Genomic DNA, 17,854 nt, shown 5'->3' with positions numbered 1-17,854 from the left:
ACTGAAGAGCTGTGTGTGAGAGCCTGTACATTCAACTGACTGAAGAGCTGTGTGAGAGCCTACACATTAAACCGACTGAAGCGCTGTGTGAGAGCCCGTACATTCAACTGATTGAAGAGCCGTGTGAGAGCCTGTACATTCAACCGACTGAAGAGCTGTGTGAGAGCCTACACATTAAACCGACTGAAGCGCTGTGTGAGAGCCCGTACATTCAACTGATTGAAGAGCCGTGTGAGAGCCTGTACATTCAACCGATTGAAGAGCTGTGTGAGAGCCTGTACATTCAACCGACTGAAGAGCTGTGTGAGAGCCTACACATTAAACCGACTGAAGCGCTGTGTGAGAGCCCGTACATTCAACCGACTGAAGCGCTGTGTGAGAGCCTGTACATTCAACCGATTGAAGAGCTGTGTGAGAGCCTACACATTCAACCGACTGAAGAGCTGTGTGAGAGCCTGTGCATTCAACCGATTGAAGAGCTGTGCGTTGAGCCTGTACATTCAAGTGACTGAAGCGCTGTGTGAGAGCCTGTACATTCAACTGATTGAAGAGCTGTGTGATAGCCTGTACATTCAACTGATTGAAGAGCTGTGTGAGAGCCAATACATTCAACCGACTGAAGAGCTGTGTGCGAGAGCCAATACATTCAACCGACTGAAGAGCTGTGTGCGAGAGCCTGTCCATTCAACTGATTGAAGAGCAGTGTGAGAGCCTACACATTCAACCGACTGAAGAGCAGTGTGAGAGCCTACACATTCAACCGATTGAAGAGCTGTGTGAGAGCCTGTACATTCAAGTGATTGAAGCGCTGTGTGTGATAGCCTGTCCATTCAACTGATTGAAGCGCTGTGTGAGAGCCCGTACATTCAACCAATTGAAGCGCTGTGTGAGAGCCTACACATTCAACCGACTGAAGAGCTGTGTGAGAGCCTGTACATTCAAGTGACTGAAGCGCTGTGTGTGAGAGCCTGTACATTCAACCGATTGAAGCGCTGTGTGAGAGCCTGTACATTCAAGTGACTGAAGCGCTGTGTGTGAGAGCCTGTACATTCAACCGATTGAAGCGCTGTGTGAGAGCCTGTACATTCAACTGATTGACGAGCTGTATGAGAGCCTGTACATTCAAGTGACTGAAGCGCTGTGTGTGAGAGCCTGTACATTCAACCGATTGAAGCGCTGTGTGTGAGAGCCTGTCCATTCAACCGACTGAAGAGCTGTGTGTGAGAGCCTGTCCATTCAACCGACTGAAGAGCTGTGTGTGAGAGCCTGTACATTCAACCAATTGAAGCGCTGTGTGAGAGCCTACACATTCAACCGACTGAAGAGCTGTGTGAGAGCCTGTACATTCAACCGACTGAAGAGCTGTGTGTGAGAGCCTGTACATTCAAGTGACTGAAGCGCTGTGTGAGAGCCTGTACATTCAACCGACTGAAGAGCTGTGTGAGAGCCTGTACATTCAAGTGACTGAAGCGCTGTGTGTGAGAGCCTGTCCATTCAACCGACTGAAGAGCTGTGTGTGAGAGCCTGTACATTCAACCGACTGAAGAGCTGTGTGAGAGCCTGTACATTCAAGTGACTGAAGCGCTGTGTGTGAGAGCCTGTACATTCAACCGATTGAAGCGCTGTGTGTGAGAGCCTGTCCATTCAACCGACTGAAGAGCTGTGTGTGAGAGCCTGTACATTCAACCGACTGAAGAGCTGTGTGAGAGCCTGTACATTCAAGTGACTGAAGCGCTGTGTGAGAACCTGTCCATTCAACCGACTGAAGAGCTGTGTGAGAGCCTCTGCATTCAAGTGACTGAAGCGCTGTGTGAGAGCCTATCCATTCAACCGACTGAAGAGCTGTGTGTGAGAGCCTGTACATTCAAGTGACTGAAGCGCTGTGTGTGAGAGCCTGTACATTCAAGTGACTGAAGCGCTGTGTGTGAGAGCCTGTACATTCAACCGATTGAAGCGCTGTGTGTGAGAGCCTGTCCATTCAACCGACTGAAGAGCTGTGTGTGAGAGCCTGTACATTCAACCGACTGAAGAGCTGTGTGTGAGAGCCTGTCCATTCAACCGACTGAAGAGCTGTGTGTGAGAGCCTGTACATTCAACCGACTGAAGAGCTGTGTGTGAGAGCCTGTACATTCAACCGACTGAAGAGCTGTGTGTGAGAGCCTGTACATTCAACCGACTGAAGAGCTGTGTGTGAGAGCCTGTGTATTCAACCGACTAAAGAGCTGTGTGAGAGCCTCTGCATTCAACCGATTGATGCGCTGTGTGTGAGAGCCTGTACATTCAACCGACTGAAGAGCTGTGTGTGAGAGCCTGTGTATTCAACTGACTGAAGAGCTGTGTGAGAGCCTGTGCATTCAACCGATTGAAGAGCTGTGTGAGAGCCTGTACATTCAACCGACTGAAGAGCTGTGTGAGAGCCTACACATTAAACCGACTGAAGCGCTGTGTGAGAGCCCGTACATTCAACTGATTGAAGAGCCGTGTGAGAGCCTGTACATTCAACCGATTGAAGAGCTGTGTGAGAGCCTACACATTCAACCGACTGAAGAGCTGTGTGAGAGCCTGTGCATTCAACCGATTGAAGAGCTGTGCGTTGAGCCTGTACATTCAAGTGACTGAAGAGCTGTGTGAGAGCCTGTACATTCAACCAATTGAAGCGCTGTGTGAGAGCCTACACATTCAACCGACTGAAGAGCTGTGTGAGAGCCTGTACATTCAAGTGACTGAAGCGCTGTGTGTGAGAGCCTGTACATTCAACCGATTGAAGCGCTGTGTGTGAGAGCCTGTCCATTCAACCGACTAAAGAGCTGTGTGTGAGAGCCTGTCCATTCAACCGACTGAAGAGCTGTGTGTGAGAGCCTGTCCATTCAACCGACTGAAGAGCTGTGTGTGAGAGCCTGTACATTCAACCGACTGAAGAGCTGTGTGTGAGAGCCTGTACATTCAACCGACTGAAGAGCTGTGTGAGAGCCTGTACATTCAAGTGACTGAAGAGCTGTGTGTGAGAGCCTGTACATTCAAGTGACTGAAGAGCCGTGTGAGAGCCTGTACATTTACCCGATTGAAGAGCTGTGTGAGAGCCTGTACATTCAACCGACTGAAGCGCTGTGTGAGAGCCTGTACATTTAACTGACTGAAGAGCTGTGTGAGAGCCTGTACATTTAACCGACTGAAGAGCTGTGTGAGAGCCTACACATTCAACCGACTGAAGAGCTGTGTGAGAGCCTGTGCATTCAACCGATTGAAGAGCTGTGCGTTGAGCCTGTACATTCAAGTGACTGAAGAGCTGTGTGAGAGCCTGTACATTCAACCAATTGAAGCGCTGTGTGAGACCCTACACATTCAACCGACTGAAGAGCTGTGTGAGAGCCTGTACATTCAAGTGATTGAAGCGCTGTGTGAGAGCCTGTACATTCAACTGATTGACGAGCTGTGTGAGAGCCTGTACATTCAAGTGACTGAAGCGCTGTGTGTGAGAGCCTGTACATTCAACCGATTGAAGCGCTGTGTGTGAGAGCCTGTCCATTCAACCGATTGAAGCGCTGTGTGTGAGAGCCTGTCCATTCAACCGACTGAAGAGCTGTGTGTGAGAGCCTGTACATTCAACCGACTGAAGAGCTGTGTGTGAGAGCCTGTACATTCAACCGACTGAAGAGCTGTGTGAGAGCCTGTACATTCAACCGACTGAAGAGCTGTGTGAGAGCCTGTACATTCAAGTGACTGAAGCGCTGTGTGTGAGAGCCTGTACATTCAACCGATTGAAGCGCTGTGTGTGAGAGCCTGTCCATTCAACCGACTGAAGAGCTGTGTGTGAGAGCCTGTACATTCAACCGACTGAAGAGCTGTGTGTGAGAGCCTGTACATTCAACCGACTGAAGAGCTGTGTGAGAGCCTGTACATTCAACCGATTGAAGCGCTGTGTGAGAGCCTGTACATTCAAGTGATTGAAGCGCTGTGTGTGAGAGCCTGTACATTCAACCAATTGAAGCGCTGTGTGAGAGCCTGTGCATTCAACCGATTGAAGAGCTGTGCGTTGAGCCTGTACATTCAACTGACTGAAGAGCCGTGTGAGGGCCTGTACATTCAACCGATTGAAGAGCTGTGTGAGAGCCTGTACATTCAAGTGATTGAAGCGCTGTGTGTGAGAGCCTGTACATTCAACTGACTGAAGAGCCGTGTGAGGGCCTGTACATTCAACCGATTGAAGCGCTGTGTGAGAGCCTGTACATTCAAGTGATTGAAGCGCTGTGTGTGAGAGCCTGTACATTCAACCAATTGAAGCGCTGTGTGAGAGCCTGTGCATTCAACCGATTGAAGAGCTGTGCGTTGAGCCTGTACATTCAACTGACTGAAGAGCCGTGTGAGGGCCTGTACATTCAAGTGACTGAAGCGCTGTGTGTGAGAGCCTGTACATTCAACCGATTGAAGAGCTGTGTGAGAGCCTGTCCATTCAACTGATTGACGAGCTGTGTGAGAGCCTGTACATTCAACCGATTGAAGCGCTGTGTGTGAGAGCCTGTCCATTCAACCGACTGAAGAGCTGTGTGTGAGAGCCTGTACATTCAACCGACTGAAGAGCTGTGTGTGAGAGCCTGTACATTCAACCGACTGAAGAGCTGTGTGAGAGCCTGTACATTCAACCGATTGAAGCGCTGTGTGAGAGCCTGTACATTCAACCGATTGAAGCGCTGTGTGTGAGAGCCTGTACATTCAACCGATTGAAGAGCTGTGTGAGAGCCTGTCCATTCAACTGATTGACGAGCTGTGTGAGAGCCTGTACATTCAACCGATTGAAGCGCTGTGTGTGAGAGCCTGTCCATTCAACCGACTGAAGAGCTGTGTGTGAGAGCCTGTACATTCAACCGACTGAAGAGCTGTGTGTGAGAGCCTGTACATTCAACCGACTGAAGAGCTGTGTGAGAGCCTGTCCATTCAACTGATTGACGAGCTGTGTGAGAGCCTGTACATTCAACCGATTGAAGCGCTGTGTGAGAGCCTGTACATTCAAGTGATTGAAGCGCTGTGTGTGAGAGCCTGTGCATTCAACCGATTGAAGAGCTGTGTGTGAGAGCCTGTACATTCAAGTGACTGAAGCGCTGTGTGTGAGAGCCTGTACATTCAACCGATTGAAGAGCTGTGTGAGAGCCTGTCCATTCAACTGATTGAAGCGCTGTGTGTGAGAGCCTGTGCATTCAACCGATTGAAGAGCTGTGTGTGAGAGCCTGTACATTCAAGTGACTGAAGCGCTGTGTGTGAGAGCCTGTACATTCAACCGATTGAAGCGCTGTGTGAGAGCCTGTACATTCAAGTGATTGAAGCGCTGTGTGTGAGAGCCTGTGCATTCAACCGATTGAAGAGCTGTGTGTGAGAGCCTGTACATTCAAGTGACTGAAGCGCTGTGTGTGAGAGCCTGTACATTCAACCGATTGAAGAGCTGTGTGAGAGCCTGTCCATTCAACTGATTGACAAGCTGTGTGAGAGCCTGTACATTCAACCGATTGAAGCGCTGTGTGTGAGAGCCTGTCCATTCAACCGACTGAAGAGCTGTGTGTGAGAGCCTGTACATTCAACCGACTGAAGAGCTGTGTGAGAGCCTGTACATTCAAGTGATTGAAGCGCTGTGTGTGAGAGCCTGTACATTCAACTGATTAAAGAGCTGTGTGAGAGCCTGTACATTCAACCAATTGAAGCGCTGTGTGAGAGCCTGTGCATTTAACCGATTGAAGAGCTGTGTGAGAGCCTGTGCATTCAACCGATTGAAGAGCTGTGCGTTGAGCCTGTACATTCAACTGACTGAAGAGCTGTGTGAGAGCCTGTACATTTACCCGATTGAAGTGCTGTGTGTGAGAGCCTGTACATTTAACTGACTGAAGAGCTGTGTGAGAGCCTGTGCATTCAACCGATTGAAGAGCTGTGTGAGAGCCTGTACATTCAAGTGACTGAAGAGCTGTGTGAGAGCCTGTACATTCAAGTGACTGAAGCGCTGTGTGAGAGCCCGTACATTCAACCGATTGAAGAGATGTGGGAGAGCCTACACATTAAACCGACTGAAGAGCTGTGTGAAAGCCTGTCCATTCAACTGATTGAAGAGCAGTGTGCGAGCCTGTACATTCAACCAATTGAAGCGCTGTGTGAGAGCCTACACATTCAACCGACTGAAGAGCTGTGTGAGAGCCTGTACATTCAACCGATTGAAGCGCTGTATGAGAGCCTGTACATTCAACTGATTGACGAGCTGTGTGAGAGCCTGTACATTCAAGTGACTGAAGCGCTGTGTGTGAGAGCCTGTACATTCAACCGATTGAAGCGCTGTGTGTGAGAGCCTGTCCATTCAACCGACTGAAGAGCTGTGTGTGAGAGCCTGTACATTCAACCGACTGAAGAGCTGTGTGTGAGAGCCTGTACATTCAACCGACTGAAGAGCTGTGCGTTGAGCCTGTACATTCAACTGACTGAAGAGCTGTGTGAGAGCCTGTACATTCAACCGACTTAAGAGCTGTGTGTGAGAGCCTGTACATTCAACCGATTGAAGAGCCGTGTGAGAGCCTGTACATTCAACCGATTGAAGAGCCGTGTGAGAGCCTGTACATTTAACTGACTGAAGAGCTGTGTGAGAGCCTGTGTATTCAACCGATTGAAGAGCTGTGTGAGAGCCTGTACATTCAACCGACTGAAGAGCTGTGTGAGAGCCTACACATTCAACCGATTGAAGAGCTGTGCGTTGAGCCTGTACATTCAAGTGACTGAAGAGCTGTGTGAGAGCCTGTACATTCAAGTGACTGAAGAGCTGTGTGAGAGCCTGTCCATTCAACTGATTAAAGAGCTGTGTGAGAGCCTGTACATTCAACCAATTGAAGCGCTGTGTGAGAGCCTGTGCATTTAACCGATTGAAGAGCTGTGTGAGAGCCTGTACATTCAACCGACTGAAGAGCTGTGTGAGAGCCTGTACATTCAACCGACTGAAGAGCTGTGCGTTGAGCCTGTACATTCAACTGACTGAAGAGCTGTGTGAGAGCCTGTGCATTCAACTGACTGAAGAGCCGTGTGAGAGCCTTTACATTCAACTGACTGAAGAGCCGTGTGAGAGCCTGTACATTCAACTGATTGAAGAGTTGTGTGAGAGCCTGTGCATTCAACCGATTGAAGAGCTGTGCGAGAGCCTGTACATTCAACTGACTGAAGAGCCGTGTGAGAGCCTGTACATTCAACTGATTAAAGAGTTGTGTGAGGGCCGACACATTCAACTGATTGAAGAGTTGTGTGAGAGCCTGTGCATTCAACCGATTGAAGAGCTGTGCGAGAGCCTGTACATTCAACTGACTGAAGAGCCGTGTGAGAGCCTGTACATTCAACTGATTGAAGAGTTGTGTGAGAGCCTGTGCATTCAACCGATTGAAGAGCTGTGCGAGAGCCTGTACATTCAACTGACTGAAGAGCCGTGTGAGAGCCTGTACATTAAACCGATTGAAGCGCTGTGTGAGAGCCTCTGCATTCAACCGATTGAAGAGCTGTGTGAGAGCCTGTCCATTCAACCGATTGAAGAGCTGTGTAAGAGCCTGTACATTCAACCGATTGAAGCTCTGTGTGTGAGAGTCTGTGTATACCGATTGAAGAGCAGCGTGAGGGCCTGTACATTAAACCGATTGAAGCGCTGTGTGAGAGCCTCTGCATTCAACCGATTGAAGAGCTGTGTGAGAGCCTGTCCATTCAACCGATTGAAGAGCTGTGTAAGAGCCTGTACATTCAACCGATTGAAGCTCTGTGTGTGAGAGTCTGTGTATACCGATTGAAGAGCAGCGTGAGGGCCTGTACATTAAACCGATTGAAGCGCTGTGTGAGAGCCTCTGCATTCAACCGATTGAAGAGCTGTGTGAGAGCCTGTCCATTCAACCGATTGAAGAGCTGTGTAAGAGCCTGTACATTCAACCGATTGAAGCTCTGTGTGTGAGAGTCTGTGTATACCGATTGAAGAGCAGCGTGAGGGCCTGTACATTAAACCGATTGAAGCGCTGTGTGAGAGCCTCTGCATTCAACCGATTGAAAAGCTGTGTGAGAGCCTGTACATTCAACCGATTGAAGAGCTGTGTAAGAGCCTGTACATTCAACCGATTGAAGCTCTGTGTGTGAGAGTCTGTGTATACCGATTGAAAAGCTGTGTGAGAGCCTGTACATTCAACTGATTGAAGAGTTGTGTGAGGGCCTGTACATTCAACCGACTGAAGCGCTGTGTGAGAGCCCGTACATTCAACTGATTGAAGAGCCGTGTGAGAGCCTGTACATTCAAGTGATTGAAGCGCTGTGTGTGAGAGCCTGTACATTCAAGTGATTGAAGAGCCGTGTGAGAGCCTGTACATTCAACCGACTGAAGAGCTGTGTGAAAGCCCGTACATTCAACTGATTGAAGAGCAGTGTGAGAGCCTGTACATTCAACCGATTGAAGAGCTGTGTGAGAGCCTACACATTAAACCGACTGAAGAGCTGTGTGAGAGCCTGTGCATTCAACCGATTGAAGAGCTGTGCGAGAGCCTGTACATTCAACTGACTGAAGAGCCGTGTGAGAGCCTGTGCATTCAACCGATTGAAGAGCTGTGCGAGAGCCTGTACATTCAACTGACTGAAGAGCCGTGTGAGAGCCTGTACATTCAACCGATTGAAGAGCTGTGTGAGAGCCTACACATTAAACCGACTGAAGCGCTGTGTGAGAGCCCGTACATTCAACTGATTGAAGAGCCGTGTGAGAGCCTGTACATTCAACCGATTGAAGAGCTGTGTGAGAGCCTACACATTAAACCGACTGAAGAGCTGTGTGAGAGCCTGTACATTCAACTGATTGAAGAGCCGTGTGAGAGCCTGTACATTCAACCGATTGAAGAGCTGTGTGAGAGCCTGTACATTCAACTGATTGAAGAGCTGTGTGAGAGCCTGTACATTCAAGTGACTGAAGCGCTGTGTGTGAGAGCCTGTACATTCAACCGATTGAAGCGCTGTGTGTGAGGGCCTGTACATTCAACCAATTGAAGCGCTGTGTGAGAGCCTGTGCATTCAACCGACTGAAGAGCTGTGTGAGAGCCTGTACATTCAAGTGACTGAAGCGCTGTGTGTGAGAGCCTGTACATTCAACCGATTGAAGCGCTGTGTGTGAGAGCCTGTCCATTCAACCGACTGAAGAGCTGTGTGTGAGAGCCTGTACATTCAACCGATTGACGCGCTGTGTGAGAGCCTGTCCATTCAAGTGACTGAAGCGCTATGTGAGAGCCTGTACATTCAACCGACTGAAGAGCTGTGTGAGAGCCTGTACATTCAAGTGACTGAAGCGCTGTGTGTGAGAGCCTGTACATTCAACCGAATGAAGCGCTGTGTGTGAGAGCCTGTCCATTCAACCGACTGAAGAGCTGTGTGTGAGAGCCTGTACATTCAACCGACTGCAGAGCTGTGTGTGAGAGCCTGTCCATTCAACCGACTGAAGAGCTGTGTGTGAGAGCCTGTACATTCAACCGACTGAAGAGCTGTGTGTGAGAGCCTGTACATTCAACCGACTGAAGAGCTGTGTGAGAGCCTGTACATTCAACCGATTGAAGAGCCGTGTGAGAGCCTGTACATTCAACCGATTGAAGAGCCGTGTGAGAGCCTGTACATTTAACTGACTGAAGAGCTGTGTGAGAGCCTGTGCATTCAACCGATTGAAGAGCTTTGTGAGAGCCTGTACATTCAACCGACTGAAGAGCCATGTGAGGGCCTGTACATTCAAGTGACTGAAGCGCTGTGTGTGAGAGCCTGTACATTCAACCGATTGAAGCGCTGTGTGAGAGCCTTTCCATTCAACCGACTGAAGAGCTGTGTGTGAGAGCCTGTACATTCAACCGACTGAAGAGCTGTGTGTGAGAGCCTGTACATTCAACCGACTGAAGAGCTGTGTGTGAGAGCCTGTACATTCAACCGATTGAAGAGCTGTGTGAGAGCCTGTACATTCAAGTGACTGAAGCGCTGTGTGAGAGCCTGTCCATTCAACTGACTGAAGAGCCGTGTGAGAGCCTGTACATTCAAGTGACTGAAGCGCTGTGTGTGAGAGCCTGTACATTCAACTGATTAAAGAGCTGTGTGAGAGCCTGCACATTCAACCAATTGAAGAGCTGTGTGAGAGCCTGTACATTCAACTGATTGACGAGGTGTGTGAGAGCCTGTGCATTTAACCGATTGAAGAGCTGTGTGAGAGCCTGTACATTCAACCGACTGAAGAGCTGTGTGAGAGCCTGTGCATTCAACTGACTGAAGAGCTGTGTGAGAGCCTGTACATTCAACTGACTGAAGAGCCGTGTGAGAGCCTGTACATTCAACTGATTGAAGAGTTGTGTGAGAGCCTGTGCATTCAACCGATTGAAGAGCTGTGCGAGAGCCTGTACATTCAACTGACTGAAGAGCCGTGTGAGAGCCTGTACATTCAACTGATTAAAGAGTTGTGTGAGGGCCTGTACATTAAACGGATTGAAGCGCTGTGTGAGAGCCTCTGCATTCAACCGATTGAAGAGCTGTGTGAGAGCCTGTCCATTCAACCGATTGAAGAGCTGTGTAAGAGCCTGTACATTCAACCGATTGAAGAGCTGTGTGAGAGCCTGTGCATTCAACTGACTGAAGAGCCGTGTGAGAGCCTGTACATTCAACTGACTGAAGAGCCGTGTGAGAGCCTGTACATTCAACTGATTGAAGAGTTGTGTGAGAGCCTGTGCATTCAACCGATTGAAGAGCTGTGCGAGAGCCTGTACATTCAACTGACTGAAGAGCCGTGTGAGAGCCTGTACATTCAACTGATTAAAGAGTTGTGTGAGGGCCTGTACATTAAACCGATTGAAGCGCTGTGTGAGAGCCTCTGCATTCAACCGATTGAAGAGCTGTGTGAGAGCCTGTCCATTCAACCGATTGAAGAGCTGTGTAAGAGCCTGTACATTCAACCGATTGAAGCTCTGTGTGTGAGAGTCTGTGTATACCGATTGAAGAGCAGCGTGAGGGCCTGTACATTAAACCGATTGAAGAGCTGTGTGAGAGCCTGTCCATTCAACCGATTGAAGAGCTGTGTAAGAGCCTGTACATTCAACTGATTGAAGAGCCGTGTGAGAGCCTGTACATTCAACCGATTGAAGAGCTGTGTGAGAGCCCGTACATTCAACTGATTGAAGAGCCGTGTGAGAGCCTGTACATTCAACCGATTGAAGAGCTGTGTGAGAGCCTACACATTAAACCGACTGAAGAGCTGTGTGAGAGCCTGTACATTCAACTGATTGAAGAGCCGTGTGAGAGCCTGTACATTCAACCGATTGAAGAGCTGTGTGAGAGCCTGTACATTCAACTGATTGAAGAGCTGTGTGAGAGCCTGTACATTCAACCGATTGAAGAGCTGTGTGAGAGCCTCTGCATTCAACTGACTGAAGCTCTGTGTGTGAGAGTCTGTGTATACCGATTGAAGAGCAGCGTGAGAGCCTGTGTGGTCAACTGATTGAAGCACTTTGTGTGAGAGCAGTGTATTTAACTGACTCAAGCACTATATATACTGATTGAAGAGCTGTGTGTGAGAGCCTGTACCGTCAGTTGTTTGAAGCACTGACGGTACAGGGGAGTGATGTTGTCTGTCTGAGGTGGAGTGGGAAGGAGTTCCAGGCTCTGGCTGCGAGGAAGGAGAAGGAGTGGCGTCCTGATCTGGTCTGTCTGGTGTGGGGAAAACAGCGTAGGAAAGCTGGGCTGACGTAGGGTCCTTTGGGGTGTGTGGAATTTGAGTTGGCTGCTCAGGTGTGCTGGTCCGGTGCCTTGTGTGCGTGGGTGAGAATCTTGCCTCTGTACATGAATTGTGGTAGTCACGGATCTGCGTTTGGTCCCCTTCGTGGTGCGAAGTTTTCTTACGGAGGCCACAGACTATGATGCTCTCTTGGATGTGTCTTGTCTACATCTTGGTAATGAGACTGTGGAGAAAAAAAGCTGCCACCTTTGTTGGGTCTCAGTATAGAAGAGGTGGAGAACGAGTACCATTGTCGGTATATTGAGTCCGCAGACTCAAGAAATAGCCCATGGACTATTGACACACTGAAGTGTTAAAGTACATGTTGTCTTCATTAGAAATGTCCACTTAGGTATGGTCTGCGACCTCAATTTTGGGGGAGGCAGGTTTTTTGAATGAGTTGATTCCATGTCTCCAGTGTGAGACACAATCCCAGCATGCCTGGTGACAGGACAGGACTTCCTCTGCAGGACACAGGCTTCTGCCTGGGGCTCTAGACTCACCTGCTCTATGAATGGGTGGCATTTTGCCCTTCCAATTGGCTGACATCTAAGGATCTTTCCTCGATGGTAAACATTGTCTTTTCCTTGGCAAGAGGCAGCACAGACCCCATGTCATGCAGAGCAGGACATCTAAGCATGGGAAACCATTCCACACTTCTCCTTGTAAGATCTGTGGTGCGATGGGGTGAAGGCTAGATCTGAGGACCCTCCTCTGCGACTCCAAAGAAGGTGGAGCAAGAGGTGGAGAAGCATTTGGATGTGTCTCCCACATGCAGCTGCTGGAGAGAGGGCGCAGGATGCACAGAGTGACCCCAAACTCACCGGGGCAAAAGGGACACGACTCCTTCAGGATGTCGTTTGTGGGGAGGTACCTGAAGTCCAACCACCAAAGATGGAGCTTCAGGTTCCAGCAGGAGAGAGTCTGCGCTGAAGAAGGGAAGGACATACGCCTCTGAAGAGGTGGAGCACAGCAGTAAAATGAGCCACAGTGCAGATATTGGCTCTATAAAGCTTGGAGAGCAAGACAAACCTACTCATTCATGTACGGAGTGAGGAGAGAGACTGGTCACAAATATAGAGGCATTATTAAAACAAATCCATACTAAACATTGTTGATAAGTTGCCATGTCCACTACAGTTAGATGAAAAAAGCAGTAAGCAATCCAGAAAAAGAGTTCCGCCCTCACCCGGCCTACAAAAACTATTTTTGTTTTTGTTTTTCAGAAATGCAAACAGAAATCAGACAAGGAGTTTGACTGCATTGCTCCGTAGGCCCTGCACAGCTTCCTCTGGAAGTTTAATGCTGGTCATGGCCCCCAGGGCCAAAATGTAAATAAAAGTGTTGGGAGTTTGCTACAATCCCACAGGACTGTCACAGGAGCCAGGGTGACCCCGCCTCCCTTTTTAATCCCACAGAAGTCCAGCGGGACTGAACAACCAGTAGGTAAAATTCAAGTCGGGTGAGTGTTCCTTGGGGCAGGCGAGGCTCTGCAGCCAACCACTTGACGTGCATGGTGGAGGGTAGGGTACCCATGAGGGGTGGGAGACCCTGCAGCCAACCACACACCGTGCACAGTTGCCCGGTGCGGGACAGGGATTTGGATGCACGCCCTGCAGCCAACCACATCATGTGCGCGGTGCATGGCAGGGTGCCCATGAGGGTCAGTAGACCGCGCAACTAACCCTACACCATGCACAGCTGCCCAGTGGGAGGCGGGAGGTCTTTACGCAGGCTCTGCAGCCAACCACATGACATGCACAGTGGAGGGCACGGTGTCCATGAGGGTCGGGGGATCCTGCACCCAACCCCATACCATCCACAGCTGCCCGTTCGGGGACGAGGGGCTTGGATGCACGCCCTGCAGCCAACCACATGACATGCAAGGTAGAGGGTAGGGTGCCAATGAGGGGCACTAGACCGTGCAGCCAACCCCACACCATGCACAGTTGCCCTTGACAGGGGCCTTGGATGCACGTCCGGCAGCCAACCACATCACGTGCACGGTGCCCATGAGGGGCACTAGACCATGAGCTAACCCCACACAGTGCACAGCGGCCCGTTGGGGGACGGGGGAGCTTGGACGCAGGACCTGCAGCCAACCACATCACATGCATGGTGGAGGATGGGGTGCCCATGAGGGGCGAGGACCCTGCAGCCAACCACACACCGTGCACAGCTGCCTGTTGGGGGCTTGGACCCAGTCCTGCAGCCAACCGCACGCGGTGCAAGGCCTTTATTTTTATGTAAACATTTGCTTGCTTTAGAGGGACCTGTGAAGAGGTCCCCTTTAGGTGAACATGCCCCCAAAACCCCATTCTCATGTTCCTGCACCTCTGTCTCCCATTCAGTTTGAGGTTAGTAAGTACAAGTAAAGTTAAAAATGATGTGTCCTGCTTGTGCAGAGTACTACAAGGTGTTTTACAGTAAGTGTAAATCTGCAGATGCCAGCAAAAACTATAACAAGACTGATATGTTTTCACTGATTCAGGAGATGGGGCGGCACCTTGGATATCGGCCATTATTAAAGTAGAGGACGAGGCCCCCCCGGAAGCCTCTCAGGACCCCAAAGGCAAATGCAGCATTCAACATCCAACAGGTGAGGCCATGTGTTCTTCTTTCAGTGGGACTGTGCCAGGAACAGAATAGGGCCTAGATAGCTGCAGAGGAGGAACAGTGCCCCGGTACATTATGAATATGCTGTGTCCAAACTCTAAAGTCCCAGCCTGTGCCTTTCTCCTCACTGTACCTGATCCTATCTATAGTCCCACTGTCTTTGCCAGTCTTCTTTCTTGCCTAGAGGTCTGTGTCTCCTCGCTGTGTCTGGGACCAGTGCTAGTTCCCCTGTCTTTGCCTGTCTTCTTTCGAGGTCTGTGTCTTCTCACTGTACCTGATCCTAACTCTAGCCCCCCTGTCTTTGCCGGTCTACTTTCTTGCCTTGAAGTCTGTGTGTCATCGCTGCGTCTGGGTCCAGCGCTAGTCCCCCTGTCTTTGCCTGTCTTCTTTCTTGCCTAGAGGTCTGTGTCTCCTCGCTGTGCCCGGTCTTACCACTATTGTTCCTGTGTGTTTTTTTCACTGTGCCTTTCTCCAAACCATAGTTTCCTGCTCTTTGTCTTTCTCCTCAGTGTGCCTGGTCCAACCCCATAGTTTCCGGTATCTTTCTCATCACTGTTCTGGTTTAATCCGTAGTATTTCTGTGTCTTTCTCTTCATTGTGCCTATACTAGCCACTTGTGTTCCTCTGCCTCTGTTTTTTTCTCCTCACTATACCAGGTCCATATCTAATCTTCCTGTCTTTGTCTCGTCACTGTGCCTAGTCCCCCTGTTTTCATCTGTCTTCTCACATGTCTCCTCACTGTGCCTGGCCCAACCAACAGTGTCCCTGTCTGTGTCTTTCTCCTCACTGTGCCTGGTCCAACCCCTGTTGTTCCCCTGTCTTTCTCTCACTGTGCCTTGTCCAAACACTGATGTTTCCCTGTCTTTCTCTCATTGTACCTTGTCCAACCTCTGTTGTTTCTCTGTTTTTTTCTCATTGTGCCTGGTCCAAGCACATAGTGTGCCTTGTCCAACCCTCCTGTTCATGTGTCTTTCACCTCCCACTGCCTGGTCCAATCCCTCCTGTTCGTGTGTCTTTCATCTCCCTCTGCCTGGTCCAATGCCTCCTGTTCCTGTGTCTTTCACCTCCCTGTTCCTGGTACAACCCTCCTGTTCCTAGTTCATGCTGATAACGAGGAAGGGTAAGCCTTTCAAATCTTGTAGAGTGTAGGGCAACTTGTCACATTGGTGGTCTTCTTGAGTCATATCTAAAGATAGAAGTGTTATTTTAATTCACATTTAGTGACAAACCCTGTGCTCACCCCCACCCCCAGAAACCAACTAGAAAGTATTTCCTTACTCATACAATGATGTATTATTTTGTGTCCTAACAGAAATTACTTGATTTAGCTACTGACAGGGAATCATGGCGGGTGAGAGATGAAGTTAAATTAGCATAGCACTGTTTCTTTTTGGAATTAAACATTTTGTCACCTTAACAGGTTTTCCTGCTGTCATTTCTGAGCCAACAAGTTCTTGGGACCATGCTGATGGAGACGAAAGAGAGCCCAGCCCCTGTGCCAGCTCAGGTAAAAGTATTCCTGTATTGTGGCATGAAAGCAGCAGCAGTTCTAGAGTTGGCCGTGGAAAGGTATTCCTGCAGAGACTGCAGCGAATCTACATTATTGCTGTTTGTTACCCACGCTTCTTGGGGTCATTTGTTTGTTTGCTCGCAGCTACATCACTCACAGCTACAGTATTTTTAACTTCTGCTCACAGCTACAGTGTTTTTAACTTTTGTCTTTTTATGACGCTTTGTCTTTTAATATTTAGTGTGCTCTTACCGCTTGGGGGCTGACTTCTGTATTTCTTGTGGGAGCTTCCCCGGTCCGTCACGGTTAGTACCATTTGTGCGGAGGGTAGTACCTCTTTAGTTTCACTGTTAGGCTCCCTTCCCGTGCAACTACTTCCGGTGGTGCGCGATCTAATGGCTGATTATTTCCCTATTTAAGGCCACGCTGGATCGACTGCGCAGCGGGCGTGCCGACGGCGCGTCAAAAGCAAGCCCGCCTGCGCCCGTCCGCGCCAAAACGACGCCAGCCACTCTGCCAGTTTTGTGGAAATTGCCTATTCTTACTCTCGTGACAACCTCCTGGCGATTAGATCTTCAATGGGTACGGTTTGTCCTCTCTTTCCTGTTACCCCTATGGGTCTTTTTTGTTGTAGGACTTGTGGCTATAATTTTGAAGCTATCTTGCGATGACTGCCCACACAAGTGCAGGGCTCAGGACAAAGTATTAAAATGCTTAGCCTTAACTGTCGATCTCTGGTCAAACACTACTTAGATGTGTTTGACCTACTTCAAGATTATTCCCCGGAAGTCCTTTTCTTGACAGAAACCTGGATGTCAGCCGACACGCTGGCTGAACCGGGTCTGGTGCTTCCCTCAGACTACAGCATTTGCACCATAAATCGAGAGTCAAGGGGGGAGGGGTGGCAGTTGTTTATAAAACTCATCTCTCTTATTCACTGATCAAGGAAGATGTGGCGGGCTGTGAATGTGGCTGTTTTGGGATTACTTTTAACCCTAATTTCACTTTGTCGGGGCTAATAGTCTATCGTCCCCCGGGTCCCTCCAAGGAGGGAAGGACTGCGTTGGCAGATTTAGTAGGTACCTTGGTTGTGAGATATGCCAACTTTCTGGTCATTGGTGATTTACATCTTCACCTTGACAATCCACACGATCCTAAGCCGGCTAACTTCACCACGGACCTTGCAGCCTGCCAACTGCTTCAACTGGTCTCTGGTCCTGCTCACTCTGCAGGCCATTTGTTGGACCCTGTTTTCTCTAACCTCCCGGGTCTTTCTGTTTCAACCCCCACTCCTTTAGATTGGACAGATCATTACCTGATCACCATGGAGCTTTTAGGGGTGTCATCCTGTAGGCCATCAGTATTGTACTCTTTGCCGTCCATGGCATAAACTGAATTTTGACCAGCTCTGCACCTGCCTTTCATCAAGCTTGCCTTGCTGACCAGACGAGCCTGATCCGGCCAGTGACACCTTTACCAAATGACTCAAACTCCCGTTGGATGGTATGGTTCCGGCCAAGTGGTCGAAGGGGCGAAGTACCAAGTCTAATCCTTGGTACAATGGCACCCTTTCTTCCATGCGTAAAGCATGTCAACGACTGGAACGGGAGTGGAGGCGTGATTTTGATATTATCTTGAAAGGCAATTATCACTCTGCTATAAAGAAATATCACAGGGCTGTTCAGACAGCACGGGCCTCTTACTTCTCGGAGGAGATTAGAAACAGTCAGAACTCCACCAAGTAGGTCTTTTCCATCATTACCACAAAATCCAGGGGCACCCAAGACACCTATAGTTAAAGTCTAGTGAGCAATGCGAGGACCTAGCCACTTTTTTAATAAATAAAGTGGAGAACATCTATAAAACCTTCCCTTCGGCGGTCTTAGCTAGCGACTGTGAGGATCTATCTCCTTCTGCTGAGGCATTAGTCACTTTCCCTCCTATTACTGAAGAAGGACTTGCCA

General features: G+C 49.3%; 1 protein-coding gene across 2 annotated transcripts in view; it reads left to right on the top strand.

Annotated features, from left to right (window-relative positions):
* The window catches only part of LOC147659483 (uncharacterized), a 254,835-nt gene that overhangs the window by 44,829 nt on the left and 192,152 nt on the right, over positions 1-17,854 (top strand). For both annotated transcript variants that reach the window (XR_015307229.1, XM_086951720.1), the window contains exons 5-6: positions 14,256-14,363; positions 15,801-15,887. Coding sequence is in view for 1 of the 2 variants with exons in the window: in XM_086951720.1 (XP_086807846.1) it covers positions 14,256-14,363; positions 15,801-15,887 (195 nt within the window). In the remaining variant the exon portion in view is untranslated. The remainder of the gene's footprint in view (positions 1-14,255; positions 14,364-15,800; positions 15,888-17,854) is intronic.

Source organism: Lissotriton vulgaris, unplaced genomic scaffold (assembly GCF_964263255.1).
Source record: "Lissotriton vulgaris unplaced genomic scaffold, aLisVul1.2 SCAFFOLD_2085, whole genome shotgun sequence".
NCBI classification, from domain to species: domain Eukaryota; kingdom Metazoa; phylum Chordata; class Amphibia; order Caudata; family Salamandridae; genus Lissotriton; species Lissotriton vulgaris.
The sequence above is the reverse complement of the archived record's forward strand: the minus strand, read 5'-3'. Positions and strand labels throughout refer to the sequence as shown.